This window comes from Nyctereutes procyonoides, unplaced genomic scaffold (genome assembly GCF_905146905.1).
Source record: "Nyctereutes procyonoides isolate TBG_1078 unplaced genomic scaffold, NYPRO_anot_genome, whole genome shotgun sequence".
NCBI lineage: Eukaryota > Metazoa > Chordata > Mammalia > Carnivora > Canidae > Nyctereutes > Nyctereutes procyonoides.
In genome coordinates, this window is record NW_026575042.1 from 9,393,451 (window position 1) to 9,407,398 (window position 13,948).

Here is a 13,948-nt window from a genome sequence, read left to right on the forward strand (position 1 = left end):
CCCAGCGCTGCGCGCGGTTCCTCCGCTCTCTCCGCCCCCGGACGCAGCCTGCGGGATCCGGGCTCCAGGCGCGTGCGGCCGGGCAGGATGGGCCGGAGCGCCGAGCTAGTCTAGAGCCGGGAGCCGGTGCAGGGGTGCCCCGCGGAGGGCGCCCCCCGCAGAGCCCGCGCGAGCTCGCTGCCTTCTCCCGCGGGGCTGCCGGCGCTGGGCCCGCGCTCCCGCCAACGGCCCCGCAGCCCGGCCTCGCGTCCAATGTTTCAGAAGTCACGCCCGGCGCTGCTGCAGCCTCAGGATGTCGGGGACAAGGTGGAGACGCTCATGGTAACGTGCGCGGAAGGGACGCAGGGGTTCCGAAGCCGCCGGCTCGTGGAGGGAGATTCGGGAGGTGGCCGAGGGTCAGCGGCCCCCCGCTCCCCGGGTGCGTGCGGAACCGGGTGGGGACGTGGCGGGAGAGGGATGGATGGATCGATCCAGGGGACGAATGGGGGGCGAGGTCTCGCCGCCGCGCTGGTGCCCCGCTAGAGTGAGCGGAATTGCCGGGACCCGGGAGTGGGCGGGGTGTGCTCGTGCGACCCCGAGGGACGTGCGAGCGCTACCGGAAGTTGCCCAGAGTTGGATGCCTCATGGCGGGGGGGGGGGGGGGGAGGGCGCTCGGGCGGGTATTTGGGCCGTCGCAAGGCCCAGTGGTAGCGCCAAGCCTAAAAAGCAGCGTGTGCCCCAGCGAGGGGAGTCAGGTCTGCGGGCCCGCGGGCCCGGCGGGAGGGCGGCCTCGGCGCCTCCACCTCCCTGCGGGTGAGCGACGGGCGCGGCGGGGGGCGCCGCCAGGCCACGCCCCCTGAGCCCGGATTGGCTGCTGCGGTCGTGCCGCCAGGCCGCCATTGGTGGAGGGGGGGGCGGGGCTGGGCGGGCCGCGAATCGCCGCAGCGTTCGTGCCCCCGTCGGTTCCCGCGCGCAGGTCACAGCTGCGGGGCAGGGTGTGTGTGGGGGGTTAATCCTTAAGAAAGGCAGCGGCCGCGGCTCTGCTTTACATCTTTGGAAACGTGCTTGCCGTTTCCCTGGGTCCCTTCCTGGGTCCTCCAGCTGTGGCCTGGAGACTTGAAGAGGGTTCAGTTTTTTAAAAGCAAGTCCGTTGCTCGTGCAACCTGTTTGTTAACTTGCTGCTTTTCCCTACTGTGTAGCATTGAGTTTCTTACCCTCCTAACTCAAAAAAAACAAATTGTTACTCATCGGTTTTGTGTTTTTTTGTTACTCCTCGTTTTCACCTTGAATAACTTTCGGCTATTTAGAAAAAAAAAATACCTTCAAAGGGGGTTCATGTGACAATATCGTAAGACTATTCAAGATGAAGGGCACCTGGGTGGCTCAGTGGTTGAGCTCAGGTGATCCTGGGGTCTGGGACTGAGTCCGCATCCGGCTCCCCACTGGGAGCCTGCCTCTGTCTGTGTCTCTCATGAATAAATAAATAAAATCTTGTTTTAAAAAAAGACTATTCAAAATGAAAAAAGTGTAAATTCTGGATTTGTTTTTGAAAACAATGGTATTACCTGTTGTGTGTGGGGTTTTTGTTTTTTAACTAGTAGAGGTTTGTCTGTACAGCTGGTATATATTTAGTATCTGCTCTGTCCTAATGCCTGGAAAATTACAAAGTTAAAAAGGTTACAGGCTCTATTCATTCAACAAATATTTATTAAACCAATAATCTGCCCAATCATTAGGCTGTAAGGGTAAAGACCTAAAATAGTTCTGCAACCAGGGTGGTTAGGTGTGTGTGGAGTATGTGTGTCAACGACCACAGCCTTAAAAGACAAATCCCATACAATACCTATGAGAGAATTGGGTAAGCAGGGCAGAGAACTGCACCAAAGCTGCAACTACTTGTCATGCCCACAACCCAAGCAAAGGGCTGAAGGGAGCCTGGGGAGATGACCCTCTCCTGGGATGGGCCACGCAGGGCCCCCACTAAGCTTTAGCCTATGGAATTGTGCTCAATGGAGAGCCATCCTGCAGATGATGGGATTCATTCATTTTTTACTCTTGGGCACTTACTGTGCACCAGGCTCCCTGGTCAGGGCTTGGAAGTACCATCATGAACAGGACAGCCAGTGGCCTCTTCTGTCCTAGACCCTAAGGGTACTGAGGAGCACTGAAGGCCAACAGGGCGATTAGAAGCTTTTTCACTGCAGGTGAAAGCTAAGCAGAGACCCCCCAGGGATTAATCAGAGTGGGAGGAGCTGGGATGGGGTTTTTCAGAGCTAAGAGAAAGGCAAATTAGAACTGGCTGCACGCGGGCAGCCCCGGTGGCTCAGCAGTTAAGTGTCTGCCTTCGGCTCAGGGCATGATCCTGGAGTCCCGGGATCAAGTCCCACATTCGGGCTCCCTGCATGAAGTCTGCTTTTCCCTCTGTCTCTGCCTCTCCTTGTGTTCTCATGAATAAAGAAAATCTTTAAAGAAACAAAAAGGGTAACAAGGGGCCACTTGATCCAGAAAGGACCTTGTAAGCCTACCAGTGGCCTCAAACTCTCCCTTAGGACACATTGGTCACTTCTGTAAGTTCCAGGTTCATCTGTAAAATGGGTTAAAATACCTCGCTTTTAAGTGTACACAGATGCCTCACCCAGTGCTGCTCCAGGAGGTCAGGGGAGGGTAGGTTAGTAGTAGTGGAGGCTGCTGGGACAGATGGGTGTGGGCAGGCACTGGCAACACTGACAGTATATCAGCAGGACTGGGTCTTGTAGCAGGAGGTACAGTGAGGAGTCTCACGTGTCTCCCAGACTTACCACTGGAATATCTTGTGGAGTGGAGGCAGGGGTGTGGTGAACTATTGACTGGGTTTCCATTTTGGAGCAAGAGTTGGAGATGCCTGGGGGCCTCCCAGAGAGAGGGGTGCTGGGTTGAACTGGCTGTGGGCGTGGTGCCCTATGGTGTGGCTAGGGGAGATAAGAGAAACCTCTGAGGCTGAGGGACTGTAGCAGCCTGAAAAGCAGCCCAAAACAAAGAGGTGGGCCAGCTGTTTGAAATGCACTGGAACGGCCAAGTAAGGGAAGGTCTGGGACGGGCAAGGGGTCCGGGGATGGGCAGGTTCCTGGTGAGCCGGAGGGGCAGCTTTAGCTGGATGGCAAGTGGTGGGGACTGAGGGATGACTAGCCAAGAGAGAGCAGAGGAGATGTAACATCAGGCTGGAAAGATAGGGGCTTTGATGCTTGCTGCCAGAAGATGCCACTTGGAAGGATGACGCCAAGAAGCTCAGACTCACAGGAATAGAGCTTAGCCAAAGGAGCAGGACAGGGAATGGTGAGGTAGACACATTTTGCTTGGTTGTAGGTGTTGTATTATCGATTCTGTCACCCTTGGATACTTGACAAGCCTTTTGAACAGAATTAGGAAGTTAGGACCTCCAGTATTTATTAAGTGATTTTTTTTTTTTTTTTTTTTTTTTTTTTAGTCTTTTAAGTGGTTCAAGTTCTAATTTGAGACTTGCTCGTTTGGTAGAAATGTGGAGTGATCTCTGTTCCCTTTTGTGAAACAAAAAAAAACCACAGTTTACGCACATTTTAGTTCTGGGTGGGTGGCTGTAGGTGTATAACCGGAAACTTCATAGTGTCTTAGGACAGCAGCGTACTGTGTGTTAAAGAATAATAGTGCAAGTGCCATTTAATGAGAAGATCTTTTTGGATGGAGTTTGCCAAATGTCTTATTTCGAGAAGAGGGCTTTTCTTTCCTGGTTGGATTTTTTTTTCTTTAAAGATTTTATTTATTTATTTGAGGGGGGCGAAGCATGAGCCAGGCGGAGGGAGGGGCAGAGGGAGAAGCGGACTCCTCACTGAGCGAGGAATCCGACACCTAGGACCCTGGAATCCTGACTTGAGCCTAAGACAGACGCCTAACCAACTGAGCCACTCAGGCACCCCCTGGTTGGATTTTTAAATGCACCTTTTCACAATTGTTTGTGATGGAGCTGATTCTGCAGCAAGCCGCAGTGCCTCTAGCATGGTGGGCTCAAGGAAGGACATTTAGTCTTTGCCCTTCTGAGTGGTGCCTCTCCATTAGCCAGGGTATACTACTGTCCTGGTTTAAAGGAGAGCCAGCAAACCCAGGGGTCAGGGGTAGCTGCTGGTCTACCGTGCCATCTGTGATCTGCTTAGGTCCCAGGCAGAGGCATGGGTATGAGAGAAAGGGAAAGCTTCAAGTTAATGAAATTGACAGGTTTTTACAGGAAGTGGTCCATGTTTTACACTGAACCTGAGCTTATGGTTTCACTTCCTTTGTCTCCTGTAAATATCTACAGGTTCTATTACCAAGAGAGCCTGGCAACCAATAGTTCAGACACTAGGTTCAGTTGATTTTACTTCTGTGAAGATAAGGTGATGGTCCATAACTTTTATTGTCGAGACAGAGAAGGAGCTGCAGTTGGTGGCCTAATTCACGGGTGGACGTAGATGTGTTGTTCAGGAGGATACTCCTCGCTCATTCTCAAGATTAAGGGCAGAGAGATCCCTCTAGCAGGGAACTGTGTTCTCCACAGCATTCCAGCACTCTTCTTTCCTGGGTACACTTTTCCCTTCTCTGAAGTGGGAAGATAATACAGGTCGTCGCCAGGTAGTCTCTCGGGGTGGAGAAAGCAGCAGGGGCCATGAGGCCTGTGGCTGCAAAGTTGCTGATTCAGTGTTCTCTTGCCCTAAAGCTGCATCCCGTGATCAAGGCTTTCCTGTGTGGCTCCATCAGTGGGACCTGCTCCACACTCCTTTTCCAACCCCTGGATCTCCTCAAAACACGCCTGCAGACTCTCCAGCCCTCAGCCCATGGGTAATACCTGCTGTTCTCTCTCCGTTTCTTTGAGGAACTGGTTTCAACAACTTCTCTCAGACACAAAGCATCTCAGCTGTGTTAAGTCAACTCCCCTTCTGTGGGTTGCTTAAAGAGAAACCCAGGCCATGCCTAACTTCTATTTGATATTTCTTATTAAGTAAATGGGGCCCTCTGAAGACCCCTTCCTGGGATCTGCCTTGGGGACCTTGCATTTTACTGTGCTGGCTTGTAATGTCATAACTGTGCTATCTGATATGAGTAGTATGGGTGGTTTTCTGGAAATAAGGCGAGTATTACGTGTTTCATTTATGCCCCACATTGGGCTCAGCCCTGAGGGAAGTACATCAAATGCATGTGAAATGGGGGGTCATCCCATTGTTTGCAGTGTGAATGGGCAGATACACACGTCTGTGCCAAACCCTGCACATGTGGAAAGTCAGTGATTCCCAGATGTGTTGTAGAGATTCTTGAGTGCTCTTAGGAGAGAAGTCTTTGGATGGGAAGTTCTTTTATGAGGACAAACTCTAAGGGATTTTTTTCTTTCTGGCCCCCATTTTGTCTGCTTTCAGATCCGGACGCATTGGGATGCTGGCTCTGCTCTTGAAGGTGGTTCGCACGGAGAGTATTCTGGGCCTTTGGAAAGGAATATCCCCTGTAAGCTGCCTTTTGGGTCTCCTCTTGCACCCTCTGCTTTAATAGTTAGCTCTTTCTGGGGTGGCTTAGCAGTTGAGCATCTGCCTTCTGCTCAGGGTGTGATCCCTGGGGCCCTGGGATCGAGTCCTGCACTGGGCTTCTCACTGGGAGCCTGCCTCTCCCTCCGCCTATGTCTCTGCCTCTCTCTGTGTGTCTCTCATGAATAAACAAATACAGTCTTTAAAAAAAAAAAAAAGTAGCACTTTCTCACACACCTCACATATCCTCCCAAGGAAGGATAGGTGAGCGTCAGAAGCAGGGGAGGACTTGTGTGCTCTCCTGGTCTCTGTTGCTGCTCACTCTTGCCAGAGGGCTTCTCCCTGTCTGTGTTGCCCTAGACGCAGCTTTTTGGAGCAGTGGCAGGTCTAGAGCAGGTGCAGCTGGTACCGCCAGCTGCCAGCATATCCTTGCCCTTCGGTGCAAACAGACCGAACTTGCGTTTCTTTACCTGTGGGCTCTTCCTGGCCCCAGGAACCTGCTTTGCTGGGAGTGCCAGGGCATGAATGCTCACCCCAGCCCACAGCAGCCCCTTCCCAATGGAAGATGACCGCTGATGTTTAAAAACCTCACTCTCCCTTCTCAGCAGGAGGGGTAACTCTGAGGTGCCCTACGCTGATTCCCAGAGTTTCTCCAAAGGGATTCCATTGCCCAGGGGAGTCAGTAATGGGTTGGCAACCTGACCTTCGCTGGCTGCCATCTCTCTTGCCTCACTGCCCCATTCTCTTATGGATATTACCTCCACACCTTCAATCAAGTACATGCGTGCAGATCACCATCTTCTTTTGGTAAAACCCAGCTAAGACAGTATCTAACAGCATGAGTCTCTGATTTCTTTCCTCCCTCTGACTTATTCTGCAGTCCATTGTGAGGTGTGTCCCTGGAATTGGCATCTACTTCGGCACTCTCTACTCCTTGAAGCAGTACTTCCTGCGAGGCCATCCCCCCACCGCCCTGGAGTCCGTCATCCTGGGAGTGGGCTCTCGCTCAGTTGCAGGGGTCTGCATGTCACCCATCACTGTGATCAAGACACGTTACGAGGTGAGTCTGACTGCTTCAGGCCTTCAGGGTGGATGAACAGAAGCACTGGGCTTTTGTCAAGGGGCCACCGAGGTCAACTCCAGATTTAGAATCTAAAAGAGAGGCTGCTATGGTCAGAGAATCTAAGCCACATGTGATCCAGACCCCCTGTGCCCTGGTAATGCCATGTACCCTGAAGTCAGGTTGGCTCATTGTTCAAAACCAGGGCCGCTGTGAAAGCCACTGGTCTTGTGCTTCCTTTGCAGAGTGGGAGGTATGGCTATGAGAGCATCTATACGGCCCTGAGGAGCATCTATCGCAGTGAGGGGCACCGGGGACTCTTCAGTGGCCTGACAGCAACACTCCTTCGTGACGCACCCTTTTCTGGAATCTACCTGATGTTCTACAACCAGACCAAAAATATCATGACCCATGGTACGGACAAAAGAAGGTCTGGTAGGGAAGAGATATCTCCAAGACCTCGTATCCTCACCACCTTCTCTGTGATATGAGACTCTTTATTCTTAGCATCTCCAGATTTTTCTTAGACTGTTAGGACCTAAGCCATGTCAGCCTTGTGTCAGGGTTGGGTGCTAGGCCACAGTAGTAGTGGTCATGACATACTTGGCCACTGACCTTTCGAGTTTATAGACTATTATAGCAGAGTACTGGTATTACACCCCACACTTCTTGAGTGGGGTGGGGTGGAATAAAACATGTTTTGCAGAAGTCCTGCAATAATACCTCACAGATTTACCTGATCTTTAGAATGCTGGGTCCCACCCAGGGCCTCCTAAATCAGAAACTTTGGGGTAAGATCTGGGAGACTGTTTTTCTCAAGAAGCACTTGATCTGATTCTTATCAGACACGTTTGATAAAGTTAGGGAGGTTAGCCCCTCCCTTGTCGTGTTCCCAGTTGAAGTGATTTTGAGCCCTCTGTTTGGGTAGAAGGGTACCAAACCTCAGGCATTCTGACAGACCCATGCTGTCAGTAAGCTCATGTTGGTCATGACGGGGGTACGATCAGTGGGCAGCGAACGTCTAACTAGAGCCTGGTCCTGATAGAAACATCCTGTGGAATGAACCTGCATTCAATAAGGTGTCCCTGGATAATCTGAGCAAGGAAATTCAGTCAAGGTTGTGGAGGTGGGAAAACTGGCATGCCACCATCACGACAGCGGTAATCAAGTAAGTTGGGGTGCTTTAGGAGTTCATTGCTCTGCCAAAGGCACCAGGAGGTATGACACTGCAGGTCACAGCCTTATGTTGCCCTAGAAAGTTAGGGCAATAAGGGAGCTTGGATGTACATTTTTGACTTCCCTATATGTATAATTGTTTATTCCAATTCTGTTTAAGAGTAAGTTGCAGGAGTGATGCCCCTTTACCCTTAAATACCTCCATGTGTGTTTCCTAAGAACAAAGAGATTCTCTGAGAACGATTTCCTCAAAATCAGGAAATTTATTTTTTTAAATTTTTAAAATTTTAATTTTTATTATTTTTTTTAAATCAGTAAATTTAACACAGTTACAGTTCTTTAGTCTCTAGCACCTATATCAGGAAGCTCATGACGTTGTTTGGACCCATTGTGGGCGAGGTTGACTTTTTGTCACTTGAACAAGATAGTGTCCCCACTGAAAACTCATTTTTTCTTTTGTAATTTGAAAGCGTCAGTGTGGGGGAACACTTTGAACCTGTATAAATCTGTATAAAACATCCTGTTGGTTTCACTTGAATGTTTGAACTTCAGTCAGTGATTCTTGCCCAAATCAGTTATGGTGATGGTTGTAAAGACACATCTTTAACTCCATCATTCCCATTCACACTTGGTTATAGCTTTAAATATCCACTCCTTAACCTTGTTTGAATCTAGACTCCTCTGACTTTGGGGAAGAATCTGTGGGCCACTTGGTATTGATATTTATGTGATGAATGTGAGATTCATTTGTAATTGAATGTTGCCTTTGTCCTGTTTCAGACCAGTTGGATGCAAACCTTATCCCTGTGGTAAATTTCAGCTGTGGGATCTTTGCTGGCATTCTGGCCTCCCTGGTAACTCAACCTGCAGATGTTATCAAAACTCATATGCAGCTCTCCCCAATGAAATCTCGGTGGATTGGCCAGGCAATGACACTCATTTTCAAGGTAAGGCTATGGAGTAAATATTGGTTCTTGTGGTTAAGGCGCTCCCTCTCCCTCCCTCTCTCTCTTTCTCTCTTTCTCTCTCTCTCTCTCTCTCTCTCTCTCTCTCTCTCTCTGTAGTTCATGTCTTTTAAATATTAAAATCAGCTGCAGAGCTTTAAAAGTCCCCACTCCCAGGTCACAACCTGGGCTCCTTCTAAAGGCCAGATCAGTAGCTTAAGTTCCCCAATGATTCCAAAGAATCACTGCTAAAAACATCTGGTTGGTTGTGGGTTATTTTGGGTTTTTTGTTGTTGCAGGGTTTTTTTTGGTGGTGGTGGGTGGGGGGAACTGACTACATTAGGACAACCTGTGATACCTGTCAAACCTGGCAGATTGGGGATCCCTAGGTGGCGCAGCAGTTTGGCGCCTGCCTTTGGCCCAGGGCGCGATCCTGGAGACCCGGGATCGAATCCCACATCGGGCTCCCGGTGCATGGAGCCTGCTTCTCCCTCTGCCTATGTCTCTGCCTCTCTCTCTTTCTCTCTCTGTGACTATCATAAATAAATAAAAAAAATAAATAAATAAACCAAAAAAAAAAAACAAAAAACAAACCTGGCAGATTGCTGGGCTCCACCCCAGACCTATGGAATCTGGACCAAGGCAATCTGGAAGGGCCTGGTCATCTGGTGATCAAGGACCAAGGAGGAACTAAAGTCAGAAAAAAATCACAAACACATTATTTGGTTTCTAGAAATTTGCTCTAACACAAATGCACAAACGGTATTATTAAAGATTTTTTAAAAATAAACATAAAAAGTACAGGAGACATAAAGTACACTCAAGCACCATTTTTTTTAAAGAGTTTATTTATTTATTCATGAGAGACTCAGAGAGAGGGGCAGAGACTTAGGCAGAGGGAGAAACAGGCTCCCTGTGGAGAACCTGATGTGGGACTCAACCCCAGGATCATGACCTGAGCGAAAGGCAGACGCTCAACTACTGATTCACCCAGGTGCCCCCACTTAAGCACCATTTAAAAGCCCTTGGGTTGGTCCCTTGGAAGCACACAGTTATCACATACCAGCTATTGTTGTTCAAGCTAAGTTTGTCCCTACATTTTTATATTTTTCTGTATGTAGCAGAGGAAACAACGTGAGCCTACGCATGCTTTATCTGTCTCACCCTAGATATAAACAGATAGTTGGGAATCTGATCATAGTCTTCACTGCTTGGGTCGTCTGCTTTCTTATTCTCTATACCTAAAACGCTAAACTTTGAAAATAATATTCTTCAGTTATGTATGAAAATAGCAGGAATGATAACGGTTGGAATGAATAAATCAGTCCACATTATGAAGGAGGAATAAGAGGTGTTTTGTCTTTAATTCTTATATAGGACCACTAAGAGCATATGGTGAGTTAGGAAAAGATGCTCCCTCCAGGCACACAAATGGCCAAAAAGGCGCCCTTTTCTGTAGCTTGGTGCCAGAACCCAGGGTGTGGCATCCACACCGTGGCCTGGATCTTAGCTGCCTGTTGGGTCTTGGTGCTTACCTGAGCTATATAAGCTATCCAGCTGTATACGGCAATGCAGTATAAAGATTTTCAGCTGAGGGGGATCCCTGAGTGGCTCAGCGGTTTGGCGCCTGCCTTCCGCCCAGGGCATAATCCTGGAGTCCTGGGATTGGGTCCCACGTTGGGCTCCTTGCATGGAGCCTGCTTCTCTCTCTCTCTCTCTCTCTCTCTCTCTCTCTCTCTCTTCTCTCTCTCTCTCTGTGTTCTCTCATGAATAAATAAATAAAATCTTTAAAAAAAAAAAAAGATTTTCAGCTGAGAAATTGTCCTAGCTAAAGCAGGCCTAAAAAGATAGAGTTTAGTAAAAAGTTATGCAAAAATGTTTTTATGCAAAAAAATGTTTTTAGTTCATTGTCTCCTTAGATCCATTATTCTGTTTTGGTATCACCTATAAAAAATCTAAAAACCTAGGCTCGAAAATGGGGTAACAGAGACCCTCACTCTCATGCTAGGTGTGTTCATACTTGGCTTCTAGAGTATTGACGTTCGTTTTCCTCATAGGATTATGGGCTGCGTGGCTTCTTCCAAGGTGGCGTCCCCCGGGCCCTCCGCAGAGCTCTGATGGCAGCGATGGCATGGACCGTGTATGAGGAGATGATGGCCAAGATGGGACTGAAGTCCTGATCAAGAGGGACCAGGCAAAGATGGGCTTTGTTGCCCTGCCTGGCTCTTGCCAAGGGCTGCTTCAACTCACTGTCCTAGAGTAAGATCAAGTTCTATCTGGAAAGCCAGGCTGATGTATCCCCTTCATTCCCCAGTTTGAGTAGGGAAGAGATGGGCCTGACTCAAGCCTTCAGAATCTCCCCAAAGTGGAGTTACTGCCACATATAGCACACTGGGAAGTTAGAAGGGTTTGCACATCCTGCCAGGCTACTCGATAAGGCATTTCTGGAAAGAGCTCTTTCAGGTGGCTCTGCCTCAGCCACCCACCTACACCAGGCTGCCTGTTTGGATCTGTTCTGGGACAAGGCTTCACACAGCCAGAGAAGCTGTGGCTGAAGAGCTCCAGTGGGGAAAGCCAGGTTGGTGGAGAGAGAGGGGTCCTTGTCACCAGGCTTTAGTACGTCTGGGATGCTGATAGGATGAGAAAGAAGAGATGTCATTACTTAATTGGTTACTAATCACCTCAGAGGCTCTGAAGAAGTGGGGACAGTGGCTTCTTAGCCTGTAAGTGTCCAGATGACGTTCTTTTTGGTTTTGGCCTCTGCACTGTTTCAATTACAAGTTGTTCTGGCATTTTTCTGCAGCTAAAGTTCGCATAAGTAAAGTGGAGCACTTTATCATTGAAAACTGGAAAACCTAGTGTCTGTACTGTGTTTTAAAATAACCCAATAGTCTAAGGGGGCTGGCTCTTAACCTGTATAGGTCCTAAAAACCTAAACATTTTTTTAAACAGCTTTATTTCACACATTGTACAATTCACTCATTTCAAATAAGCCATTCAGTGATTGTTAGTATTCATCATTATGAATCCATTTTAGAACACATTCATCCCCCAGTAAGATCTCAGATTTATAATTAATCCTCATTCTGAGCCCCAGCCCCCAACCACCATTGATCTGTTTTCTTCCATAATTTGCCTTTACTGGACAATTCGTATAAATGTAGTCCTACAATTTGTAACCTCTTGCATCTGGCTTCTTTCACATGGCATCATGTTTCTGAGGTTTATCCGTGTAGCATGTTTAACACTGTCCTTTTATTTGTTTATGGCCAAATAATACAGTATGCCTGTATGAGATTTTATTTTTCCATTCATGAGTTGATGATTATTTGAACTATCTCCACTCGGGGCTCTTATGAAAAATGCCACAATGAACATTTATGTACAAGTGTTAGTGTGGACCTGTGTTTTCATTTCTCTCATGTAAATACATGCCTAGGAGTGGAACTGCCGGATCATGTGGAAACTATGTTGAACCATTTGAGAAACTACCGGACTGTGTACCATTCTACATTCCCACCAGCAGTGCAGAAGGGTCCTGGTTTCCCCACATCCTCCTCAACACTTGTTATTGTATGTTTTGTTTATTATAGCCAACCTCGGGGGTTTCTAGGTGTTTCTATCCACTTGCCAACTTAGGAAAGAGCCATTACATTATCATGACAGCAGGAAGGGGAATTTTGGTCTGGTTAAGAATATAGGCTGTTCTAGATGGAAAGCTTGGTTCTCTACTTACTTAGACACACTTGTAACTGTTCACAGAAAGTGGGGATAGTAATGATGAAGGTTAAAGGAGCAGATGTTTCTGGTACCCTGGGTTAGTTTCCTAGGGCTGTCACAACAAATTACCACAAATTGGGTAGCTGCTAGCGGAAATTTATTCTCAGTTTTAGAGACTAGGAGTCTGAAATCAAAATGTCAGCAGGGACATCTTTTCTCTCAAGGCTCTAGGGGAAGATAGCACTGGTCTCTCCAGGCTTCTGGTGGTTGCTGACAATTCTTGGCATTCATCACTTCAATCTGCCTCCATCTCCACAAAGCGCCTGCACATCTGTCTCTATGTCCTAATTTCAAGGACACCAGTAATTGGATGAACCCTACTCTAGAAGGACCTCAGTCTGATTACTTCTGCAAAGACCGTATTTACAAATAAGGTCACATTTCCTAGGAGCTAGGGTGAGGGTTAGGACTCCCAGGGTATGCACAATTCAACCTCAGACACACATTAAGTTTATTTATTTTATTTATTTTTATTAAGTTTGATCACAAGTTTAAGTTTATACTTAAGGTTTAGGTTAAAGTGTCCCATTCAAAATAACAGAAGGAGGAGACTAGGAGAGGACAGAGAGGATCCTAATCTCAGCTGCACTGAAGCCACCAGTGCTTGGTGACCTGCATGCATGAGGCCTCATGCCAGAGAAAGTAGAAGATTATGTAAGACTGGAAATGTTGCTGGGATAGGAATGGAGGGAAGGCCGGTCACCACAGGTGATGGATATAGGGGTTGCCTCCCAAAAACTTAGGCCCTGACCCTCATCTTGGGCCACGGGAGCCTCATGCCAGTGGGGGCCCTCCCAAGAGCCCCTGGCAGATGAGGGACATTGATGAAGTCCAGAGGTATAGGCTTCACTCCAATCTATTCATCTTAGACTCGGCCGGTGAATTTCAGTCACCAGAGTCACCTTACATGTTCATTTGTTCTTTCAGCGCAAAGAAATCATAATTTGGAGAAACAGTCTAATTTCCTCTAAACATGGAGTAAAACTGGAATGCCCCTTTTAACCCTGATTCCAAAGGCAAGTGGCCCTGGATAGCTGCATTATCTCCGGCCCCAGGAATTGGTTTTTCCTCTTCTGCAGTCTGTCACAACTATTAAAGTTTGAGTTTCAGCTGATTGGAAACACTGCCCAGTGCCTTTTTAAACTAATTTGTTCTTGACTACCTCAGACTTAAATTATTTAGAGGGAAAGCTTTGTAGGAAGGAAACACTTATTTGACCACTTACAGGTAAGGCCTAGTAAAGCATGGGCCAAAAGAGGACAGAAGCAAAGCTTTCAAGATGTTATATTCAGTTTCCAAAAATAAATTACAAAATATTTCAATCATAAAGAGTAGAGCAAATGGTACAGTGGCCCTTCATTCCCATTACTGAGAGATGAAACAATTATCAGGATTTTGCTACCCTTGTCTTTCCACTCTCCCCTTTATGAAGGCTTTAAAAAAAAAAAAAAGACTCCAGACACAGCACCATTTCACCCTTCCATAGTTCATCTCTTAAAAACGTACACCTG

At 47.8% G+C, this 13,948-nt stretch overlaps 1 protein-coding gene across 2 annotated transcripts; it reads left to right on the forward strand.

Moving 5' to 3' along the window:
• Positions 1-12,045, forward strand: SLC25A38 (solute carrier family 25 member 38). Of its 2 annotated transcripts, XM_055321625.1 has the most exons (7): positions 8-321; positions 4,682-4,803; positions 5,376-5,460; positions 6,358-6,537; positions 6,783-6,951; positions 8,494-8,660; positions 10,715-12,045. In XM_055321625.1, exons 1-7 carry the CDS (start codon positions 253-255, stop codon positions 10,835-10,837), a joined length of 915 nt encoding a protein of 304 aa, XP_055177600.1. In that variant the 5' UTR covers positions 8-252; the 3' UTR covers positions 10,838-12,045. The 2 variants fall into 2 exon arrangements, with proteins under 2 accessions (XP_055177602.1, XP_055177600.1); XM_055321627.1 differs by lacking the exon at positions 8,494-8,660 and having other exon boundaries at positions 1-321; positions 10,715-10,803.
• Positions 12,046-13,948: the final 1,903 nt, after the last annotated feature.

Excerpts from the sequence above, each read along its gene's own strand:
- SLC25A38 (XM_055321625.1), top strand. The coding sequence starts at position 253 with ATGTTTCAGAAGTCACGCCCGGCGCTGCTGCAGCCTCAGGATGTCGGG. Across the intron at positions 322-4,681 it reads ACAAGGTGGAGACGCTCATG|CTGCATCCCGTGATCAAGGC; the intron begins GTAACGTGCGCG and ends CTTGCCCTAAAG. Across the intron at positions 6,538-6,782 it reads TGATCAAGACACGTTACGAG|AGTGGGAGGTATGGCTATGA; the intron begins GTGAGTCTGACT and ends CTTCCTTTGCAG.